The sequence below is a fragment of the Lepidochelys olivacea genome (assembly GCF_965140295.1).
Source record: "Lepidochelys olivacea isolate rLepOli2 genome assembly, chromosome: 10".
In the NCBI taxonomy this organism is placed as follows: domain Eukaryota; kingdom Metazoa; phylum Chordata; order Testudines; family Cheloniidae; genus Lepidochelys; species Lepidochelys olivacea.
Genome location: NC_140420.1, coordinates 81,837,604 through 81,859,268, shown reverse-complemented (window position 1 = coordinate 81,859,268; position 21,665 = coordinate 81,837,604). Strand labels below are relative to the sequence as shown.

Sequence of the window (21,665 nt, the reverse complement as noted above, 5' to 3'; positions counted from 1 at the left end):
CTACAGAGGAAAGGATGGGGAATGTGTTTCATTCAATTCCCTTTTTACTGTTTGGCTTTTAAATATACATAGGATGTTGTAAACACTGAGAATTTTCAAATTCAGAGCAATGCAGCATAAAAGCAGCAAGAATACTTTTGAGTCTCTGAACATTTCCCTAGCTTAGATCCAAACAGACATTGCAGTGTAAAAGTTTGCGTATTAAGTTTCACTCAGAATGCAAACTAAATGCTGAGTAAATGCAGATATTCTGAACAGCTGTTATCTAAAAAGTCTGATCCGGAAACTGATACCATAAACACAAAGGGCTAACTTATCAAAACTTTGTTGCACACATAATAATGACACAATGTGTTTTGCATGCCTAATTAAGCCCAATTTGTAGCTAAGTAAGCAATGAATTTCAAATTGTGATTGTGAAATGCTGGTGTCTTATTTGCATGCTGCATAGGTGAACGCATGCTGTGAATGGTCTATAAAAGGGATTTGACTTGGTCAGTTTCCTAAATTTTGTCATAGCATTTCTTTGAAGAAAAATTAGTCAGACCTTCACTAATACCAATTTAAATTGAAACGGGGGCAAAGGAATTTTGTTGGGGGAAAATCCCAAGTAAAGTACTACATTTATGTTAGGAAATACATATAAAGAGTCAGACCAACTTGTTGATATGTCTCTCTTTTTTGGTTATATGTTCTTTAGGCTTAGCAAGTGACAAAATCCATTTTGAATATTTAAAATTCTGTATTTAACATCCAAAATTCAATTCTGGGTTCTGGTTTTGTGAGGTCTAAAGGGAGAAGATATAATAATATTCCCTCTTTTCATTTTCCAGGGATTGGACCACAGCAGAACTGTACCTGCCATGGATAATGATTTAACAAATAGAGTGAAGGTCTCTGTCTGTTTGGACCTTTCTACAACACATGGCAATGTCAACCTTGGAATTCTTTTAATTTGATAACAAGCCATTGTGAGGCTCTGCTGGGCACAGCCTGGCCACTCCTTGACTCTGACCTGTCACAACAATCTGTGATGGTGCTGATGGGAGAGTTTGGATCCCAGCCATTTGGCCTGTGTGCTGTCATGCCTCGATGATCCATTCTGAGACACTTACTCTTTGGTGTCTTTATGTTCCCTTTGAGGTTCATCATTCAGCAGTAGAACCTGGATCTCCATTGTTCGGAGTGACTCCCAGTTTTACACAGATCTACCACAGTGCTGTCCCAGTTCAGACCAACCTCCCTCACGATCAGTCTTGCATGTCGCAAAACTAGGATACCGAATTAAGGCAAAACAAACTGTCAGCCACTCCTAGGTATTTGCTCCTTCTCAGGCAGCAGTTTCAATAATTCCCTTTTACCACGTCCTTTGTAGAAAGCCTGGGTGCTACATGGACCTTGTGTATTTTTGGTAAGTGTCTTGCCTCTGTCACGAGAGCTTCGTACTGGCATCTTTGAAACTGTCAGATGAATACCCCTGTTCAGCAGGCTCAACTGCTGGTTAATACTATTGTTGTTTCAAGGCTTGATTATTTCATATCTTTATTCACAGGCTACAGTACTAACAGGATAGAACTGTCTGCAGCTCTTACTAAGTTGTTTCAGTGCATTGCCCCTGTTTTAAAGGTCTTTCATTGATTTTTTTGCAAGTTTTCTTCTTCCATTACAAAGCCGTCCATATTAGCAATATATTACCTCTTTCATCACGTCCCTACATCTTCACTGAGATCTGAATCTGCTGATTATGTGGGATGCACTGAACACACTACTGAAATAATGGCAGCAAGAGCTTTCAATAGTTTGCTGCATGATGGTTGAATCAGCTTCCAGTTGAATTCCGGAGCCAAGTCCGTCCTAATTTTTAAAACTAAAGACACTTTTGCTTTTTAATTGCAAGACACCCTCTTGGGACTTCTCTTAAGGCCATTACATAAATACATTTTTGTTGTGAAAATTTTATTTTGGCTTTGTAACCCAGATATATGTCAGAGACTGGCTTTTCTCAAAACCACCTATACAGATACACATGACTTTGGTCCAGCTGAAGGGCCCAATCACGCTCATTGAAGAAGATAACAGTTTTACCTTTTTCAGAGTAGCAGCCATGTTAGTCTGTATTCGTAAAAAGAAAAAGGAGTACTTGTGGCACCTTAGAGATTAACCAATTTATTTGAGCATAAGCTTTTGTGAGCTACAGCTCACTTCATCGGATGCATTCACAAAAGGTTATGCTCAAATAAATTGGTTAGTCTCTAAGGTGCCACAAGTACAGTTTTACCTTTGACTAGAACAGTACTACAATTGAGCACTGCATTAAATTCCTTTGTCTGAAATTACTTACCAAGAGAATCTTTTGGGTATGGATGTTGCAAGACCAACCACTCCAGAATAAAGACTGGCTCTGTATCAAATTTAGTAGCGTACATGCTGTTACCACCTTGCTAACCCAGCAGACTTGTCCTAAGGAAACAGAAGAATAAGAAAATTGAGCTTACAATGGTCTTAGGAAATTCACCCCTGTGCTGAAGTCTAGCAAAAGACTTACATACCACTTAAGCCATGGGAGGGGGGGGGGGAATGTGACATTTACGAGACAACTTTAAAATGCAATACATTTACCTAGAAAAAAAAACCAAGGAGGTAAATCACCTCCTCTTCAATATATTCCTACACAGTAAAAATACATCCCAGATTTTTTCCAGTTTGGGTCACTCAAAGTTACTTCAGTTGTTTTTAAACATTTTTGTACAACACCCAGCACACTGGATACATGCTTTATAAATGTGACCAAATAAAAGAATTGCCCAGCTATGACCTTGTAAACAAAACATTTCTGTGATACTTTTCCCTAGAGCGATGTAGATAGAGCATACGTTACAAATCAAGGTCTTCACACACAGCCTGAATAAATAGGGAGTTCCACAGACATCAGAATCCTTTCCCCAATGGTCACTGTTGCAGTCTTAAACTACCGTTAAGACCTGTGACTGCTCAGAATTAAGTCCTTCCCTCCGGCCTAAAGCTGTCTCTGCGCTAGTACACATGGAACACTTGTGAAACACACAGTTTTATGGTATGCAGGGTGTGGGCACCTTGTAAGACTCCCCATCTTGCTGCCCATTAGATCTTCCCTACCCAGAGTGGAGGGGGAAGTGCACCTAAGAACCCAGCTCTGTTAGGGTCCTCAAACACTTTTATTGTAATACAGCTTAATCAAAGATGTGACCTAGATCTGACTGCTATAGATCTGGCCTATACTGACCAGGAAACACATCTAACCAAGCATTCTTTACCTTTACTGTGGAATCTGAATTATAGTTACATGATTTCGAAAGAGTTGGGACCTATGTCTGCTCCTGATGGAGCCAACAGACAAACTCCCATTAACTTCCGTGAGACCAGGTTGGGGTGCTGGTACATGCTCATTCCTCTCTGGCAACAGCCTACTATATTTATCCCTAGATAATATTTTGCTTCCACCACTAGGACATTAATGTTGCAGACATGCTGGGATCCTGCCTTGTCAGATTCTAACTAGAATGAATGGCTTCCCCTGTATTTATCTCTCAATACGTACTCTCTTCATTATGTTTTTCATTCTTCAGTCTGTTTTTAGCAGCCTCTCAGCTACAGCTTGCACTTTTTTCCATGGATTCCCTTGCTTCAGCTAGAAACTATCTTCATGTTTTAGCACTAGTTAGTCAGGATTTCAGTCTGTCTATGCAAGTCACTCCTCTCTTTGGTTGTTTTCTTCCCAATCACCTGAAAAAGTGGCTGCATTTACTTAATAAATGAGCATACAAATGGGAGATGACATGTAATATAGTCAATGGAAATAAAACCACGTTCACAAAATATGAAATGCGTGTACGGATGATTAAGTAAAATAAGCTAGTATGCAAATTTATTTGCAAGATTCAATATCATCAAGGGAGACATTCTACCTAGTAGAGCAGGAAGTTAAGATTCTTGGGCTCCACTCCCCCGTGTCCCTGGCTTCTGTATGATGTTGGTCAAGTCATTCAACCTCTTGTCCCTCAATATCCTATCCATAAAATGGATGAAATATTACTTCCCTACTCACAGGTCTTGTGAAAATTGTTTACAATGTGATTGCTACAAGAGATGGAGCTTCAAGCAGTTGTCCCTGGCTCAATCGGGTCCTGTTGGGAAAGGATCAGCAAACATCTCTAGAGACATGACTTTTTCCAAAATAGAAGCTGCACTTTGTGAGGTCATCAGTAATGGACATCAGGCTGTCATCACAGAGGCAAGGTTTAAGCCCCAAAGTCTTTGCATCAACCAAAAGGTTGGGTGACAAGAGAGAAAAAATGGCCAACAGGGTAGAAACTATTTAGACAACTGCACTAACCCTACTAACAACTCCTAGAACTAAAATCTAACCGTTGGGGTTTTTTAGAACACTATTTCAGAGGAACCACCATTGCATCCTGACACACTGCCAGAAAGCAGAGAGAGGTGTTTGGGTCTGCATGTTAGAGATAGCTGGAAAACGAGTTTCACAAAAGAGTTGGAAATTATTTTTGCTCTGCAGGCTTCAAGATGGAATTATTTTTCACTTACTGGATTTTTTTTTTGAAAAAAAATTTATTGACCTCCCTCTCATCCAATTATCTTCCTTGAAAAGTGGAAGGGAAAAGAAAAAATAAAAATGAAAGATTCTCTCATTTGGAATTTTATTTTTAAAAAATATAAATTTTGGAAAATATGCATTTTGTGGAAACGTTGGCCTTTTTTGAAAATCTTTTACATATTAAAAAAACCATGAAAATTTTGACCAGCCCTATTCTTCTCCTTTTCATGCCCACAGATAGAGGGGGCGGGGGAAGGGTTGGGGGGACACAGGGTGCATGTGGGCCCCAACAGACACTAAAGTTTCCTGACCCATACATGCACCATGAATGGGATCCACATGGATAGTACTTGAAGAATTGATGTTTCAGTTGATCCTTGCTGGTCATTCTGTGCAAAGAATGTGATTCCAACTGTACCAGTGACAGAGAAGAGATGCAGGATACACAACTTGGTGCAATTAAGGCAGAATCCAAATGTAAGGACAAACAACACTCTGACATGTCGTAGTTTCAGATTAGCATAATAGCTCATCACCACCCTTCTTATAATGGAAGCATGAAGAATTTCAGAGATTTTCTTATGCAAAATCATGACACACTACATTGGAGCTGCATTTCTAGGATCTTTGCTCGAGGACCCACACTCCTGCTCTGACTGAAGTCAATGAGAGTTTTGCCATGGACTTCAGTGGGAGCAGAATCAGTACATGTCTAAGGCTCAGTTAGCTCATGATATATTCTATAAAAGACATAGTTTATAACTGATCCTCCATTTAGAACAGCTCTTTCTCAAAGAAAACCCGCAAAGCCTTTGCTCAGCGTACTAAGCAAGAACAGATATATAAAACCCCTCATTTCCCCATTTTTATCCATACGAGAGAAGAGAGAACAGCTGTAATGTAATATCTTCCCTTCTATCAAAACAAAGACATGAAGAAACCCAAAGTTGGGAAGAGTAAAAATGTTATTAATAGTAAAACTGAAACATGATATCCTTGGAAGGGAATGAATGAAATGGAAGGGGCGGGGTCCTTCTCTACTGGTCTGTACACAAGACTGGCTGTCAGGGGAGAATAATCCCCCCCTAGTGCATGGGTGAATTTATTGTCTGTGTTATGCAAGTGTTCAGGCTAGATATTAGAAATCCCTTCTGCCCTTAAAATCTAAGAATTCCTGAATTAAATCCCAGTCTCTGACACTAACCTACTGTAGGACCTTGAGCTAGTCACTTCCACAAATGATTAAACAAATGGAATTTTACTTACATCTCACTGGTGTGTTGGAAGAGTGAGTTGTGAAGACAAAGTGTTATATATTATTAATGAGAGAGACTGATGCCTTGGTGATACTGTAGTTCAGAAGATTTGATTTTAATCACAGTCCTATTCCAGTATAAACATCTGAAAAAGTCCAGTAAGGTTTTGGTGCCAAATTCACATCTGGTGCAAAGGGAACTGTAGCCATGTCTGAGGTTGGCAATTAGATCAAAATGTTACACTCTCTCTTCTCCCATCTTTATGGCTTATACTATAAGCAAAAGAGTATTGAACACAGCACAGATTTTATTTAGTGCTGGCCGGAGTCACTTCAGCAGCTGCACTAGTAATTATAATGCTAGCTGTATCCTGTGAATCACATTCCTCATATAGTCCGCTGCCCAAGAACTGTCCTCACTTTTATCTGCACTACTTACAGTGCAGCTAGTGCAGCACAGTAAATGCCTCTCTACAGAAAGTGGTGTTTCTTGTTATTTTGAGGGAAAATAATGATTATACTCTGCTCCTTTAAAGAACCTGCTTTACTAGATCAAGAACTAATCACTATGAAAATTAAGTTGTGGTTCTTCTCTCAAATGAACGGAGCTGGGCAAATATTCCTAAACATTATCCAGATTTTAAATGTTAGTTAACTATTAAAGCTCCTTTTGCTTCTCATGCTAGATCTTCTATGAGACACCATATTCTTATGCCCCTTTTGTTTTGGCCTCCTGCAAGAATCTGAGTGATCAAGCTTTAGTAAGACGAATGGTCACAGAAAATGAGTTTTGTCCACTGACTTCAAGACGACTGGGATTGGGCTTTAAAGAGGATCTGTGAATTTTATCTATTTTGTTACTCATTTGCAAAGCTTTTAAGTCTCTCTGAAGTTCTTCAGTCTTCTTTAGTAAGAGTTAAATAATTCACAAAAAGCAGTCTTCCTCTAGAAACTTACTTTGATATAATCATCAAATTATTACCTTACTGTTTCACCACATTTCCCAGATTAATGACAAATATATGATCAATTCTTGGTTTGGAATCTTGGTATAGCCCCTTCTTAATCTTTGGTCATGTTGAAAATGGTCTATTTTTTTGTCTCTCTCAGACCATTATTTTATTCTACCATCTCATGACTTGGGAGTTTATGCAATAACTTTTGAGAACTTTATCAAAGGCTTTTTGAGATTCCAATGAAATCACACAGTTTTCCTTTTTCCACTCGGTTGAGGACACACTCATAGACTTCCGGTAGATTAGAGAGGCACAATTTGATATATGTTTAATCTCAAATCTTTTACCTATGTCAGATACACAATTCATTACTGCCTTTTGGTTTTGAAGGAAATGCAGTTCTCCAAGCAGCTTTTAGCAATTTCCTCTGCTGAGCTGTAAGGATTTTACTCAATGTGAGGGAGGAGTTTTATTTACACAGATACTAGACCAAATTCTGCCCTCAGTTACACTGGCATCAGTGAGTTACTCAAGATTTACACTGGTTTAACCGAACCCAGTTTGGCTGTGTGTTTAATTGTTACACGTTTTTACACAGAATAAACATTTTCTTTCTAAAAGGTCTCAGCACAACAGGAATACAAATGGATTCGTAATTCTTTTAAACTGTAAATATCCCCCTGCCCTTCCAGTGGGGCTGGAACATTTTTAATAGTGAGAGTGCTGAAAGCCAGCCCCCTTACCCCTGCCCACTCCCCCCGCCCCACCCCTGCCCAGCGAGGCTGGCGGCCACTGCAGCACCCCCCGCATCTCTGGTTTCCGTGCCCATGTGCCCTTCTGGGACCCCACACACAACAACATTGGGCAGAGGACTCTGAAGAATGAAACTGACCCATCTATTTCCTTTGCCCAGGCTGAATCAAATGTCAAATAAATGGTGAAAATTAGATTATAAAAAGTCACACAGTCTCCATCACTTTAAATCTTTATACCAAGCCCAAATAACTTCCTAAAAGATATGCTATAGTTCAGAGGACAGGTTACTTACATTATACCATAACAAGTTCTTTGAGATGTGTCCTGCTACGGTTGTTCTACTTGAGGTGAGCATGTGCCCCATGTGCATGCAATTGGACATTTTTATCACCAATGCTCGTTCGGTCCACGAATGCGCCCTCAGCCATTCTCATGACCCATGCTGAGAATATAGAAGACTGTGATGGATGGGCCACACTCAGTTCTTTCTCCACTGCAAAGCCACAAGGGAGATGAGGCTCTGAAGCAGAGGGGAAAGGGAACGGATAGTGGAACACATCTCAAAGAACTCATTACCGTACAAGGTATCTAACCTCTCCTTCGCGTGGTGTCCCTATTGGTGCTCCACTTGAGGTGACTCCCAAGCGGTATCCCCTGAAGGAGGTGGGAGTCTGGAACTTGATTTAGGGCTGACTATTAAACTGCAGAGCCAAAAGCAGCATCTGCCTGAGAAACATCAACTACAGAATAGTGGTCTTGAGAAAGTGTGGACCGAAGCTCATGTAGCACCCTTGCAAATCTCTACAATAGGAATGTCCCTCAGCAAAGCAGTGGACATGGACTGAGATCTGGTAAAAACTGTACCAGAACTATCAACCTAGGTCAGCATAGTATGTTAGTGGCTGTATAGCAAGAGAGGATAGAGACGGAAACCCAGCTGGATAGTCTTTGTATGGACATTGGCACTTCTTTAGCTCGGTCCACAATACAAACAGTCTGAGAGAAGCTCGAAAAAGGTCTGGCCCTGTCCAAATAATATGCCAGCACCCTCCTAACAGTTGGCAGCGGCAAAAAGATCTATCTTCAGAAATTCCCAGGTAAGAAACATCTGAGTATTGATTTGTTTAGTTTCCACTCATTATCTTAAGTGAAGAGTATTCGGAGGTCAGCCGCCACGGTGTTTTGGAGGCTGCATAGATAAAATATGCACCAGTTCCATAACTTTATGGCCTCTGCAAAGAGAAAAGGAAATCTGGATTGGTCTTGTATCACAAGAGAAAGTGCCGTCAGGCATACGTTAAAGCTCTGATTTCCAGAATGGTGCTGTATAAGATAGATAGGGAATTCAACTTCAGAAGTATACTGAGGAGGGAAGTGTTGGAAACTATTGTAACAGCAGGAGGGGAAGAGTTGAATGGAACCCCTGAACACACCTTGTCTGGATTCTGCCACCAGTTGAGAGAGAGAACAGTACACAACAGGGAATAAAGAATAACTTTACACTGTCTTGCTGGGAGTATAAACTGTCCAGAACCAAGTATGGAAGCAACGCATATGTAGAGAATTATGTAGTGCAACAAAGTACATGCTGCTTTGTGCCCAAGGAGTTGCATACACAATCTGGCAATGACCTGATGGCCCAACTGAATTTGTGCAATTAAGTGTGAGGAGTGAAGAATCTGTCCTCTGATCTATCATGTGGCATTGAGAGTGGGCCCTACGAACTCTACCCTTTGCACAGGTAAGAGGCAGGGACTTCATGGTGTTGAGCTGAGGACCAAGCCTGTTAAATAGAGCTACAGCCAAGGTTATAGCAGTTCTGTTTCTGACCTTGGTATAGGAATGCCCCTTGAGAAGCCAATCATTAAGATAAGGGAAGACAATTACCCACCAATGGTGAAGCTGTGCAGTGCTTATTACAGTAACTTTTGTGAACACTTTGAGGGTGGTAGACAGTCCGAAGGGAAGGACTTGATATTGGTCATGGTCCTGACCTACCACAAAGTGTAAGAGCATACTGATATGAAAGTATGCCTCTCGAAGGTTGAGGGTCACTAAGCAGTTCCCCAAATCCAAGAGTGGAATGATAGCTCTAAGTGTCACCATCTTGAATCTCTGTATCTTGACAAAGGTTTAAGTGGTTCTGGTCTTTATCATGTGGGGATACCTTTCAATGCTGTTGCCTACTATGTACATTCACGGTATCCATGACCAAGGAATTAGGGGCAGGACAAAAAACTAAAACTTCCAAACCCCTAGTAGGACATAATATATTTTATCTGCTCTTTTAGCTGTCAGGAGTGGGGAGCAGTAGCAGGACTCTGCCAGATCATTTTGGCAGGTTCTAAGAGCGCCTCATTTATAAGCAAGATCACCCATGCTGACGATGGTGTAAGTACAGTATCAGACAATTTATGCTGGTCTCCTGAACTACTTCTAATGGAATCTTGAGAGCATCTGCCACTCTTTTCATCAACTCCTGAAATGGCTTGAAGTTGTTCATATGAGTTGGTGGGGGCATGACAGCCTCATCTGGGGAAGATGAGGCTATATCAGTCTGTGGAGTTGTCCCCTCATCAGCTGTCCTTTCTTGTTTTTCAAATGTCCCCTCCTGTAGAGAAGAATGATATGGTGGAACAGAGAGAACTGGAGTGGGCTGTCTGGTACAGTCCACATGAGTAGCTGATACCCTAAAAAACTCATCGGCAGGCAGCTGAGTATGCCCACGAGGGAGGACTGTAGGGGAATGGGGGAGGCAGCCAGTACTAGTCACGCCAGGGAGGATGATTGCCAGGTAGTGGTAGTAAAACTCTGGAAGTGTCCTTTGATGTTCCAGGTACTTCATAATCAAAAGGTCTGTTTTCAGTCAGCATAGCCCTGTACTGAGTTTAGAGGGAGTCTGAAGAACTTTCTTCTTTGTGTTCCAACAGAGCACCCAAAGGAGGAGTATCTGGCTGTATGTCTGACCAAATCACTTCTGAGGCAGGCAATAACTCAGGTTTTGGTACTAGGAGTCCTGAACTCAGCAAAGACGACTCAGGTTCATTGGAGACAAATAGGTCCTGTGGGAATGTGCACAGGCATTTGACGAATCATAGACACTGAAGCCTGCGGTACCAAGGGATGATCTGCCTCTTGCCGTACTGATGGTCTCAGTACTGAAGAGGCAGCAGCAGATGAGGGTGGTACCAAGTGTTTCAGAAGTACCTCATTCAGGATTCAATGGTACCAAGGGCTTCAGCACTGTGTGACTTTGATGAAGGCTTTCACTTGGAGAAAACCTCAATACCAAGGCTCTGCAGAAACCTTTAAGGGGCATGGGGTCTCCAGTACAGCAGGCCTCTTAAAAATATGGTGTCTCTGACAAGATCAGCATGAGACTTTCCTCATTTCACTTGAAAGTCTGTCTCTCAAAGACCTAGAAGGCAAATGAGCTGCAGACACTGATAGAGTGATATGGTCATTCAGAGGCTGATGTCCCAGGTGGGGCTCTGGGCCTGGATCTGAAGCTGGACAAAGTGAGCACTCCATCACAAAAACCTGAAGTTTTATCTCCCTGTACCTTCTGGAGTGACTCTTGAAGCTTGCACAGGTCTTGCACTTCAAATGGATGTGCACATCCCCGAGGCAGTGGATACAATGCTAGTGGCCATCACTAACTGGAAAGGATTCCCAGCAAGTGCAGCAGTGTTTGAAGCCTGGTCACTTAGAGATGCCCAAAGGAAAAGCAGGCTTCTCTAGAGACAGCTCCTCTGTATGGAGGTGAGGGTGCATGAGAGGCAAAGCCTTAGCCAAAAGGAGATAGATCCTCAAAAACTAAAGTAAACACTTACTACACAAACTATAAAGGATAAAAGTAAAATAAATTTAAAATTAAGTACTGAAGACTAGCTAAGATGAATAGCTATGCAGGCAAGCACTACAAAATGCTCTGTCTCAGGGAGAGGTGGTTGAGAAGGAATTTAGGGCAGTCCATCTGTCACAGCCCTATATATCCATCACAGCCTTATATATCCTCTGTATGGAACATCAAGGCGGCTAGGGCATATGCCCAGACCAAATGAGCACTCCTGCTGAAATATCTCTGATTGAAGGTACATGAGTTGCATGCACACCTCAAGTGGAGAGTCCCTAGGGACACTGCTTGAGGAAGAAAGTTATGGTCTTGATGCAGAAACTACCAGAGAGGTTGCACGGCTTGGGTTGCGCAGATCAGACCGGAAGATTGCAGTAGTCCCTAATAATCTATTACTATTAAGTTTTTCTCATCTAATCTTACCAATAAAAAAGGAATTACGTAAATATTTTAACCTTACGACATATATAAATCTGAGACACGCACAAGGTGGGCGAGGTAATATTTTTTGAGTAACTTCTGTTGCTGGCAGGGACAAGCTTCCAAGCTTCACAGAGCTCTTCCTCAAGTCTGGAGAAGGTAACCTCAGTGTCAGCTAAATACAAAGTGGGACAGATTGTTAAGCAGGGGTTGACACATGGTATACCACTTAAAATGAAATGGGCACTTAATACTTTTGCAGTAGGACAAAGGAAGATTAGTAGACAGCAGAGTGTGTTATAAATTGTAATGAAAAGCGGTGTCTCTTAAGTCCATGATTTTTAGTGTCCAGCAGAGTTATGAATTTAAGTTCCCAGCTCGCCTTTTGAAGCTGTTGTGTAGGCTTCAGGACAAGGACTGAGAAGTCAGATATGGAGTTAGTTTTGTGAAAAGTGTTCATCCATGGGGGAACAGGGTGTTTTAATATTTAATCATTTTTCTATATGAGTTCATTTAAGGGCACAGTTTTTGTTGGGGGCACTTGATGCACTGGCTGAGGTATACCACATGCTGTCATAGGAATGTGTAAGACCTATGGATCTTTGAAAAAGATATGTTTGGGGGAGTATCAATCATCACAGCAGTGGAAATAGGTCTGCAGATTCGATATCTGTTGTTCTGGCAGGGTCTGGTGCTGCTCTGAATTTAAATATAGCAGTTAAACTACTTCCTACCATTTCACCATTGCGATCTTTAATGTTTTATACAAAAACAGGTGGATCCTGGGGAGTGACAACTTAATAAGAGAGGGACTACCGGTAGAGCAATGGTATGAATAATCAGAGGCTAGCTACAAAAATATATGCTTTATGTGGTAAAAGCTAGGACTCTTGCTATTGGCTAACCAAGAAGCTATTTAATTATTTGTTAATCTTAGTATGGAAATGTGTTTATAGTCATTACATGAATTATCCGTGATCACTGCTACAGAAAAAACACTCATCTGTGATCACTTCAGAACAAAGTCGCCTGGATATTTGCCATCTGATAGTTAAGATGGGCTTGACTGCCAAAGGGACTTCAAAGTATAAACCTAATGAATACTCTTAGAATTTTGCACACAAAAAAAGCACACTATATCTTACAGATTTTACTTAGCAGATGCAACACATACTAGAATGTATTTAGAATAATCAGCTTCTGCAGGAAAGACTGCCATATATTTAAATATATAAAAATGAAACCTCAGGCTTAGCTTAAAAACTGATACACAGGTTATGAGGATTTATAAGATATTAGTCAATTGCTTTGGCAGATTGGAAAAAAATGGGTGGTATTAATTGATTCTTTCCCTTGTTGTCCTGAAGTTATATATTTCCTGAGCACCCATTCATGTTTGATATTGTACAAATGAAAAGACAAGGTCCAGTGTACGCTAAAACCCACTTAGTCTCTTGCCACAGAAATCAATTCACTCACGCCATGTACTGTGGCCAAAAGTAGCATAAGTTGTGCACTAGACAAGTAATGAGAGCAGTATGAAATTCTGAGAAGTTAGTACGTAAAATTACACTATAGTTTTATGCCTTCTACATACTGTGTGTCCAGACCAGCATGAATGAGAAATAGTTAACAGAAAAGAGGGCTTTTCTCTTGGCCAGAGGCCGAGATACTATTATGTAAGGCATGCCAAACAGCATTCAAACACTGGAGTCAAGGTATATTCCTTACTTCTGGTTTGACATGGTATAAAGAAAGCACTCACACTCCACAGAGCCCAGCACAGTGCTCATATCCCAAAGAAAAATGAATGTTAACCCACACAGCTGAACATTCATTAGGTGGAGGCATAGGTACCCAAACACCATCATAATACATTGCACTTATAAATGCATGCTCACAAGTGTTACCAGATTTGCCCATTACTTTGGGGTACACTCATTTATTATGGTTACTCTTCTGAGGGGGGGCACTTCTGTAATTCTATCAATATACTGCTTGTCACTTGCATTCTCATATGGAGCTCTACTCCTCCCTTCTGCAAGTTCCCTCCCAATGCAGCTATCCTGCAGGACCTAGGTTCTCCAAGCTCCAGAATCAGGCAAACACACACACATTGACAGAGAGCATCCAAGAGGACCAAGTTAATCAGCACTCCCAAGCTGACCCCTTATACGCCCCTGGACTCAGCAGGCTGGGTCAAGCAGCACTTCCAAACTGCCACCTTCATATGCCCCAGGTTCAGCATGTCCCTATCCCCACTTTCACGTTACAATTGTCCTGGTAGTAACCCACTTGATGAGCAAACCCCAGAGGATTTGTGGGAGCTGCAGGGATCTTTAGCTTAGGTATGAGGAGCATTGCTGCAGAGAGGGGGGGGGGCAACCAGCTTAACCATGAAAGTTATTTATTGCTAGGTAATAACTATACATGAGGAGCCAAACAAACAAAACAGTTATAATATTAAATCTAACTTAAATCTGATTATAAAAGTCAGGTTTAGACAACTATAACTGATCACACAAGTCAGGGTCAGAAGGTATACCGAGAGAGAGAGCTGGGTTCTCACCACTCCGTGAAGCTTGAATCCACTGGGGGTCCCAGGAGGTGGTGGTGGTGGTAGCTGAGTGTCCCAAGTGGTGGAGACTGGCAGAGCCCCCAGCACGATCAGTCAGGAGAAGATAAGTCCCAGTGGAATGGATGCAGATTTTGGATCCAGGCATCAGAGAACTTACTTGAGAATGGGTAGAAATTTTGTAGGGAAAGAACAATGGTTCAAGGGAGAACACTAGATTTGTTTATGGGTAAACTTTTGGCTCAAGGGAATATACCAAAGTTGTTTTGTTCAGGCTAGACAATAGGAACTGATCATTCCTGGCTATGGGCAGTGTTCCTACAAGGGAGCTCACAATGCAATTAGGCAGCTTCACTATTTTGGATACCAATAAAGGATATATTACTAGAATTGGTCTGATAACTGATCTGGGGGTGTGCAGGCATGGGTTCTTTACCATCTGGAGCAGAGATTCCCTATCATGCAGTGCTTTCCTGGTCCCAGAGTTCAGTGTGGGTCTTGCCTTGGAATCTCTGTTCTCCATTCTGTATGCTAATGGGGATGCCTCCCTGTTCCATCTTTGATGCAAATGAGGCTAAGAACATAAGAATGGCCATACTGGGTCAGACCAAAGGTCCATCCAACCCAGTATCCTGTCTACCAACAGTGGCCAATGCCAGGTGCCCCAGAGGGAGTGAACCTAGCAGGTAATCTCTCTCCTGCCATCCATCTCCATCCTGTGACAAACAGAGGCTAGGGACACCATTCCTTACCCCATCCTGGCTAATAGCCATTAATGGACTTAACCTCCATAAATGTATCCAGTTCTCTTTTAAACCCTGTTATAGTCCTAGCCTTCACAACCTCCTCAGGCAAGGAGTTCCAAAGGTTGACTGTGCACTGTGTGAAAAACTTCCTTTTATTTGTTTTAAACCTGCTACCCATTAAGTTCATTTGGTGGCCCCTAGTTCTTATATTATGGGAACAAGTAAATAACTTTTTCCTTATTCACTTTCTCCACACCACTCATGATTTTATATACCTCTATCATATCCCCCCACCCTTAGTTTCCTCTTTTCCAAGCTGAAAAGTCCTAGCCTCTAATCTCTCCTCCTATGGGACCCATTCCAAACCCCTAATCATTTTAGTTGCCCTTTTCTGAGCCTTTTCTAATGCCAGTATATCCTTTTTGAGATGAGGGGACCACATCTGTACGCAGTATTCAAGATATGGGCGTATCATGGATTTATATAAGGGCAATAAGATACTCTTGTCTTATTTTCTATCCCTTTTTTAATGATTCCTAACATAGTTTGCTTTTTTGACTGCCGCTGCACACTTCGTTGTCATCTTCAGAGAACTATCCACGATGACTCCAAGATCTTTCTCCTGATTATTCGTAGCTAAATTAGCCCCCATCATATTGTATGTATACTTGGGGTTATTATTTCCAATGTTCTTTACTTTACATTTATCCACATTCAATTTCATTTGCCATTTTGTTGCCCAATCACTTAGTTTTGTGAGATCTTTTTGAAGTTCTTCACAGTCTCCTTTGGTCTTAAAGATCTTGAGCAGTTTAGGATCGTCTGCAAATTTTGCCACCTCACTGTTTATCCCTTGCTCCAGATCATTTATGAATAAGTTGAATAGGATTGGTCCTAGGACTGACCACCTTGGGGAACACAACTCTCCATTCTGATAATTTACCACTTATTCCTACCCTTTGTTCCCTCTCTTTTAACCAGTTCTCAATCCATGAAAGGCTCTTCCCTCTTTTTCCATGACAACTTAATTTACATAAGAGCCTGTGGTGAGGGACCTTGTGAAAGGCTTTCTGGAAATCTAAGCACACTATGTCCACTGGATTCCCCCTTGTCCACGTTTGCTGACCTCTTCAAAGAGCTCTAATAGATTAGTAAGACATGATTTCCCTTTACAGAAACCATGTTGACTTTTGCCCAACAACTTATGTTCTTCTATGTGTCTGACGATTTTATTCTTTACTATTGTTTCAACTAATTTGCCCGGTACTGATGTTAGACTTACCGGTCTGTAATTGCCAGGATCACCTCTACGTTTCCTTAATCCTGTCACCCTTGACCAGAGGGGTTTAGGTATGTCTTTCCCTGCCTTTTCATTGCTTTTTGTCCTTCTTCTGATTGGCTTTGGTTCAAGCAGAGGCGGGGGGGAGGAGGAAGTCTTTCGTGAGTCAGACAGGCTGAATGTTGGGCCCTGGTTTCCTCAAGAACACAAAGCTGATAGGTAACACAAGGGCCAACACCATAAGGCACTACACTGCATATAGGCATGTACATATTCAAATGCACACATTTTACCAAAAACAATGCCAAAGATGAAAATGATGATCTGGTCCACATCTATGCTATGAGCTAAGACAGTAATACTCAGACCTCAGTGGTTCAGGAGCCAAATTAGCAAAACCTGGATTTGTGCTGGAAATGGCCCACCTAATGATCACTTTAGATAAGCTATTACCAGCAGGACAGTGGGGTGGGAGGAGGTATTGTTTCATATTCTCTGTGTATATATAAAGTCTGCTGCAGTTTCCACGGTATGCATCTGATGAAGTGAGCTGTAGCTCACGAAAGCTTATGCTCAAATAAATTGATTAGTCTCTAAGGTGCCACAAGTACTCCTTTTCTTTTTGCGAATACAGACTAACACGGCTGCTACTCTGAAACCTAACATTACCCAAGAGCCACAATAGTGTGAATTCATTGTTTCATTTACTAATATACACACACACACACAATTCTCAAAGCAAAATGATTAAGTATTATCAGCAACTACAATTAGTTAACATAGTAAAATCATCCTGATTGGTTAACAATTAAATCAGTGTTTTTTAATATCATGTGCTGCTAAGAGCCACAGGAGACATTTTTAAAGAGTCACTTGTGGCTCATGAGCCTCAGTCTGAGTATCACTGAGTTAGCACAAGCATAAATAGCATTGTAGCAATGGTAGCACAGCTTAGCCATGCCAAATACGTACCTACCTTGTAGTGCACCATTTTCGCAGGAAACACTTCTGATCACCATCAACGAGCGACACTCCAAATAGCAGTTACTGAGCTACCTCCTCTCATTAAAGAGAAATACCACTTATGATGTTACATTTAATAATAATACCTGGCATTTATAAGCAGCCTTCCATCCAAGGATCTCAAAGTGCTTTGTATACATTACTCTCCTCTCATGTAGATTTCCCCCATTTCACAAAGGGGGAAAACTGAGACACACAGAAGTTGACTCTCCCAAGAGCACACAGAGAGCCTGTGGCAGAATCAAGAATAGACGTGACATAGGGCCATACTTCCTGCCGCTCCTGTATATATACACTTACACTCAAACTTTAAATCAGAGATTGCTCATTTCTTGACTCTGATGGATTTGGATTTCATTTTTTCCCTTTATTGTCAGAACCTCTTTCCATGGACTGCTCTGGAAGTTGTTTCCTGACCTGATGATTTCCTGTTCAATTAGGGTTAAATTGTGCTTCAGTTGAAGTGTTTTACTATTAAAAAGGCAACACAATTGAGCCTTAATTATTTAAGTGAACTAATCAAGGCCATACTATTTTAAATGGTTTTACTTTGGTTTCTTCTTCTGTTTTAAAACTAATAAAAACCTTTCAGTGACCATACTGAGGCATAACATAAAAATTCAGCTTCTGTTTACAAAGCTAGATCTTCCACTACTGTTATATGAAATGCATTAAAAATTGTAAAAGTGTGCTTTCTTTCAGGTTTGGGCCCTTGGTCTGTGCTGGGAGAAACTGTCAAAAATTAAACTATGTGCTCTGCTTTTCAAAACGTATGAAATCCTTGTAATAAGAGGAAGGGTGGAAGAAAAAAAAACAAAACCCTCAAGGAATTTCATTTGTTTCTCACTGAATTTGTGTGTGATCACACTTACATAGCAGTTAATTTTTTTTGTTGATTTTAAAGATATGAAACAACTTTATTCAAATGTACAGAAAGGAAGTTTGTACTTATATGATTTTATCATCTGGAACTAATAATAAATACCTACCTTATGAAGCACTTTTCATCATAGCTTTTGTCAAAGTGCTAGGTAATAGGAAAATATATTTACACTCCTTTAAAAAATATGTATATGGCACAGCTCTAATTAAGGTTGTAAAATATTTTATTTCCATGAGCAACTCTGCTTTACAAGGCTTATAACTTAGTGATCAAAATTCATTGCAGGACAAAACTTTGCGCAAAATTCCGAGACTAAGAGACAGTTTTGTTCACAAAATCTGAAGGGGATATTTGGCCACTTTTAAAATAAAATTCAATTTATGTATCCTTCTTCATCCAATAGACCTAAAATCCTTTACAAACATTAACTTCTTAAAACAATGTACATAACTTCAGTCATTACGGAAACTATGCCGTAGAAAGGTAAATAAAATGACTTTTCCAAGGTCAGATCAAGTCATAAAACACAACAAGAAAAAAAATCAGGAGTAGAGGCTCTTAGTCTTGGGATACAATCATTACATAAACTCTAGAAAGAGGGAAAAATAATTCTGACCACATCAAGACAATTAACAATGAATTTGTTTTGCTTCTTTTAAGTTTATGCTTCAAACATGTGGCCTTCCCCCAGATCTTTTTCAGGTCAATCTAGTTAAATACACATTATTCCAGAGCCTATGAAGCTCAGGAATAAAAACAACCCCCTCAGCTTTGATGAAAGACTAGTCCCTTCCCAACTGGAGGAAAACTGCAACAGTTAGGAGAGCTAAGCAACTCATTTAAGAGATTATCAATGCACCTCCAAAAGTCACTATGTGGTGGTTATTCAGACCATCCTTGTCCTGGAGCTCAGCACACTTTTGCTTTGATCAACACAAAATGATCTGGAAGCTACAAAAATTGAGGCTGAAATAGCCTTCAGCCAGCCTACAGATGGCAACACCACTAGACTGCCATTTTTGTTGGTGCTGCACTTTTAAAACTTGTCCATGGGCTGTTATAACCCTCTCAATAGGGCTTCTTCCTACCTTTTTATTGGGGGGGGGGGAAGAAGAGTGGGAGGAGTAGCTAAACAAGAGTCTGCTGATGCTTCAATTCTCAATGAATGATAAAATGTGCTTAACCAAGGGGCAAACTGTAATCCCACCAGCTGATTGAGGCATGAAGTGCCAGACTGAGTCCTGCACACTGATCCCAGTGAAAATGGCCCATCCGTGACAAATCCATTCATACGCAGAGGCAAGAGAATGTGGGGTTTCACCATGAGCTAAATATCAGTGGAGCCAATATTTGACGCAGACAGTTAGCCTTGCCAACACATATTTGGCACCTCATTTCAGAAATCTTGCCTGGCAAAAGGTAAAGAAATACCTTATTGGTACCCTAGGACCTCCTCCACCTCTTAATCTGACAACAGGACATACTACAATCAAGAAAGCATTCTGATATAAGACTGCAAGGTCTTCCTTGTGACAATCCTTCATTTGTAAGACTAGACTACAGAAGTGTCTCCACAGTGACCCAGAGCCATCTAAAGAGAACACTGCCCCTTTTAGGATTTGTTTGATTTACAAACAATCAGTCTCTGACACTTCAGTCACGAAATGCTGCCTTCAGAACTAGCAGCTTCTGTAGCTTGCACAGACAAGAGCTCCCATCCAGGTGGGTGTATGTGGGAGCCACATCTCTTAACTATAATACCTTCATGTTTAGCAGGTACTCCTGCCTTGGCTCACTGTGTGGGGTGGCATGGAGAAAGCTGGGGCAGCAGGGATGAGAGAGAAATGAGAGGGTACAATAAGAGGCACCTTGGGCAGCATGAGGATGGGCTGGGCAGCCTATCTAAAGCTGAGGTAGCAGCTCAGCCCCAGTGTAGACACATGCACCCCCTCCGGCTAGGGGAAACACAGAAAAACGCCCTTCTATGTCTCTCATAGCACCAAGACTGTGCTCCTCTGCACAGCTCCCCACCAAGCTAGGGTGATAGAGAGCTGAGCCTGAACATGCTGGGGCTGCAGGGATACATCCAGTGAGTAGCGCCCCCTCCATGCACCATTCCCTGCAGGCCTCCATACCCAACCCCCTTCTGACAGGGCGTGGCCTGCGCCATACCCCACCCCTCTCTTTCCAGCTCTGGGCATCCTTCCACACACACCCTGAGCCCCAGCCCCCACACCCTCAGTCCCCCTCCATACAACCCGAGCCCCAGCCCCCACACCCTCAAACCACATCCCCCCCAAACCCCTACAACCCCCCATGCCCTCAGTCTCCCTCCACACCCCGAGCCCCCACATCCTCAGTCCCTCCACACCCAAGCCCCAGCCCCCCAACCCTCAGTCCCCCTCCACACCCCGAGCCCCCACATCCTCAGTCCTTCCACACCCCAACCCCCACACGCCCCCGAGCCCCAGTCCCCCCAAATCCCCACAGCTCCCCTCCACACGCCCCCGAGCCCCAGTCCCCCCCAAATCCCCACAGCTCCCCTCCACACGCCCCCGAGCCCCAGCCCCCCCAAATCCCCACAGCTCCCCTCCACACGCCCCCGAGCCCCAGCCCCCCCAAATCCCCACAGCTCCCCTCCACACGCCCCCGAGCCCCAACCCCCCCAAATCCCCACAGCTCCCCTCCACACGCCCCCGAGTCCCAACCCCCCCAAATCCCCACAGCTCCCCTCCACACGCCCCCGAGCCCCAACCCCCCCAAATCCCCACAGCTCCCCTCCACACGCCCCCGAGCCCCAGTCCCCCCCAAATCCCCACAGCTCCCCCATACCCTCAGTCCCCCTCCACACACCCGAGCCACAGCCCCCCAAACCCCCTGACCTCGCCCACACCCCCCTACAGCCCCCCACACGTGCCCTAACCGCAGAACCCCCGCCCCCCCCAACCCTCGGCCCCGCGCGCCGTTGTCCCTCAGCCGCCCGCCCCTTCCAAGCGCCTCCCCCCCCCGTCGCGCCCACTTCTCCCCCCAGCCCCCTCCCCTCGGCGGCCCGCGCGCCATTTCTCTCACCGCCACCCGCCGCGCCTCAGGGCCCCGCTCCGCACCCCTCCCCCCCCCGGCCCCCAGCTCCGCGCCTCCTCCCCCCCCCGGCCCCCACAGCACCTCCCCCAGGCCCGGGGGGGGGGGGAGCGCTGCGCACCCCGGAGCCGCCGCCGCTCCTTCCCCATCAGCCACCAGCACCGACTGCTCCTTCGCTCGGACTCGGGCTGTCCCCTGGCCGGCTCCGCCGCTCCCCTATTGGCTCCCGCCGCCCCTTGCCCGC

The 21,665-nt window shown here is 42.9% G+C and overlaps 1 protein-coding gene across 2 annotated transcripts in view; it reads right to left on the bottom strand.

Annotated features, from left to right (window-relative positions):
* Positions 1-21,624, bottom strand: part of LOC311527596 (NADPH oxidase 5-like) — a 106,188-nt gene extending 84,564 nt beyond the window's left edge. The window contains exons 1-4 of one of the 2 annotated variants that reach the window (XR_014713384.1): positions 14,407-14,542; positions 11,904-12,012; positions 2,342-2,460; positions 1,116-1,271 (exon numbers count right to left, since the gene is read on the bottom strand). Coding sequence is in view for 1 of the 2 variants with exons in the window: in XM_084641752.1 (XP_084497878.1) it covers positions 2,342-2,460; positions 21,543-21,570 (147 nt within the window). In the remaining variant the exon portion in view is untranslated. Of the gene's footprint in view, positions 1-1,115; positions 1,272-2,341; positions 2,461-11,903; positions 12,013-14,406; positions 14,543-21,542 lie in introns of those variants that run through there. The other variant, XM_084641752.1, reaches the window with a different exon arrangement.
* Between the last annotated feature and the right edge of the window lie 41 nt (positions 21,625-21,665).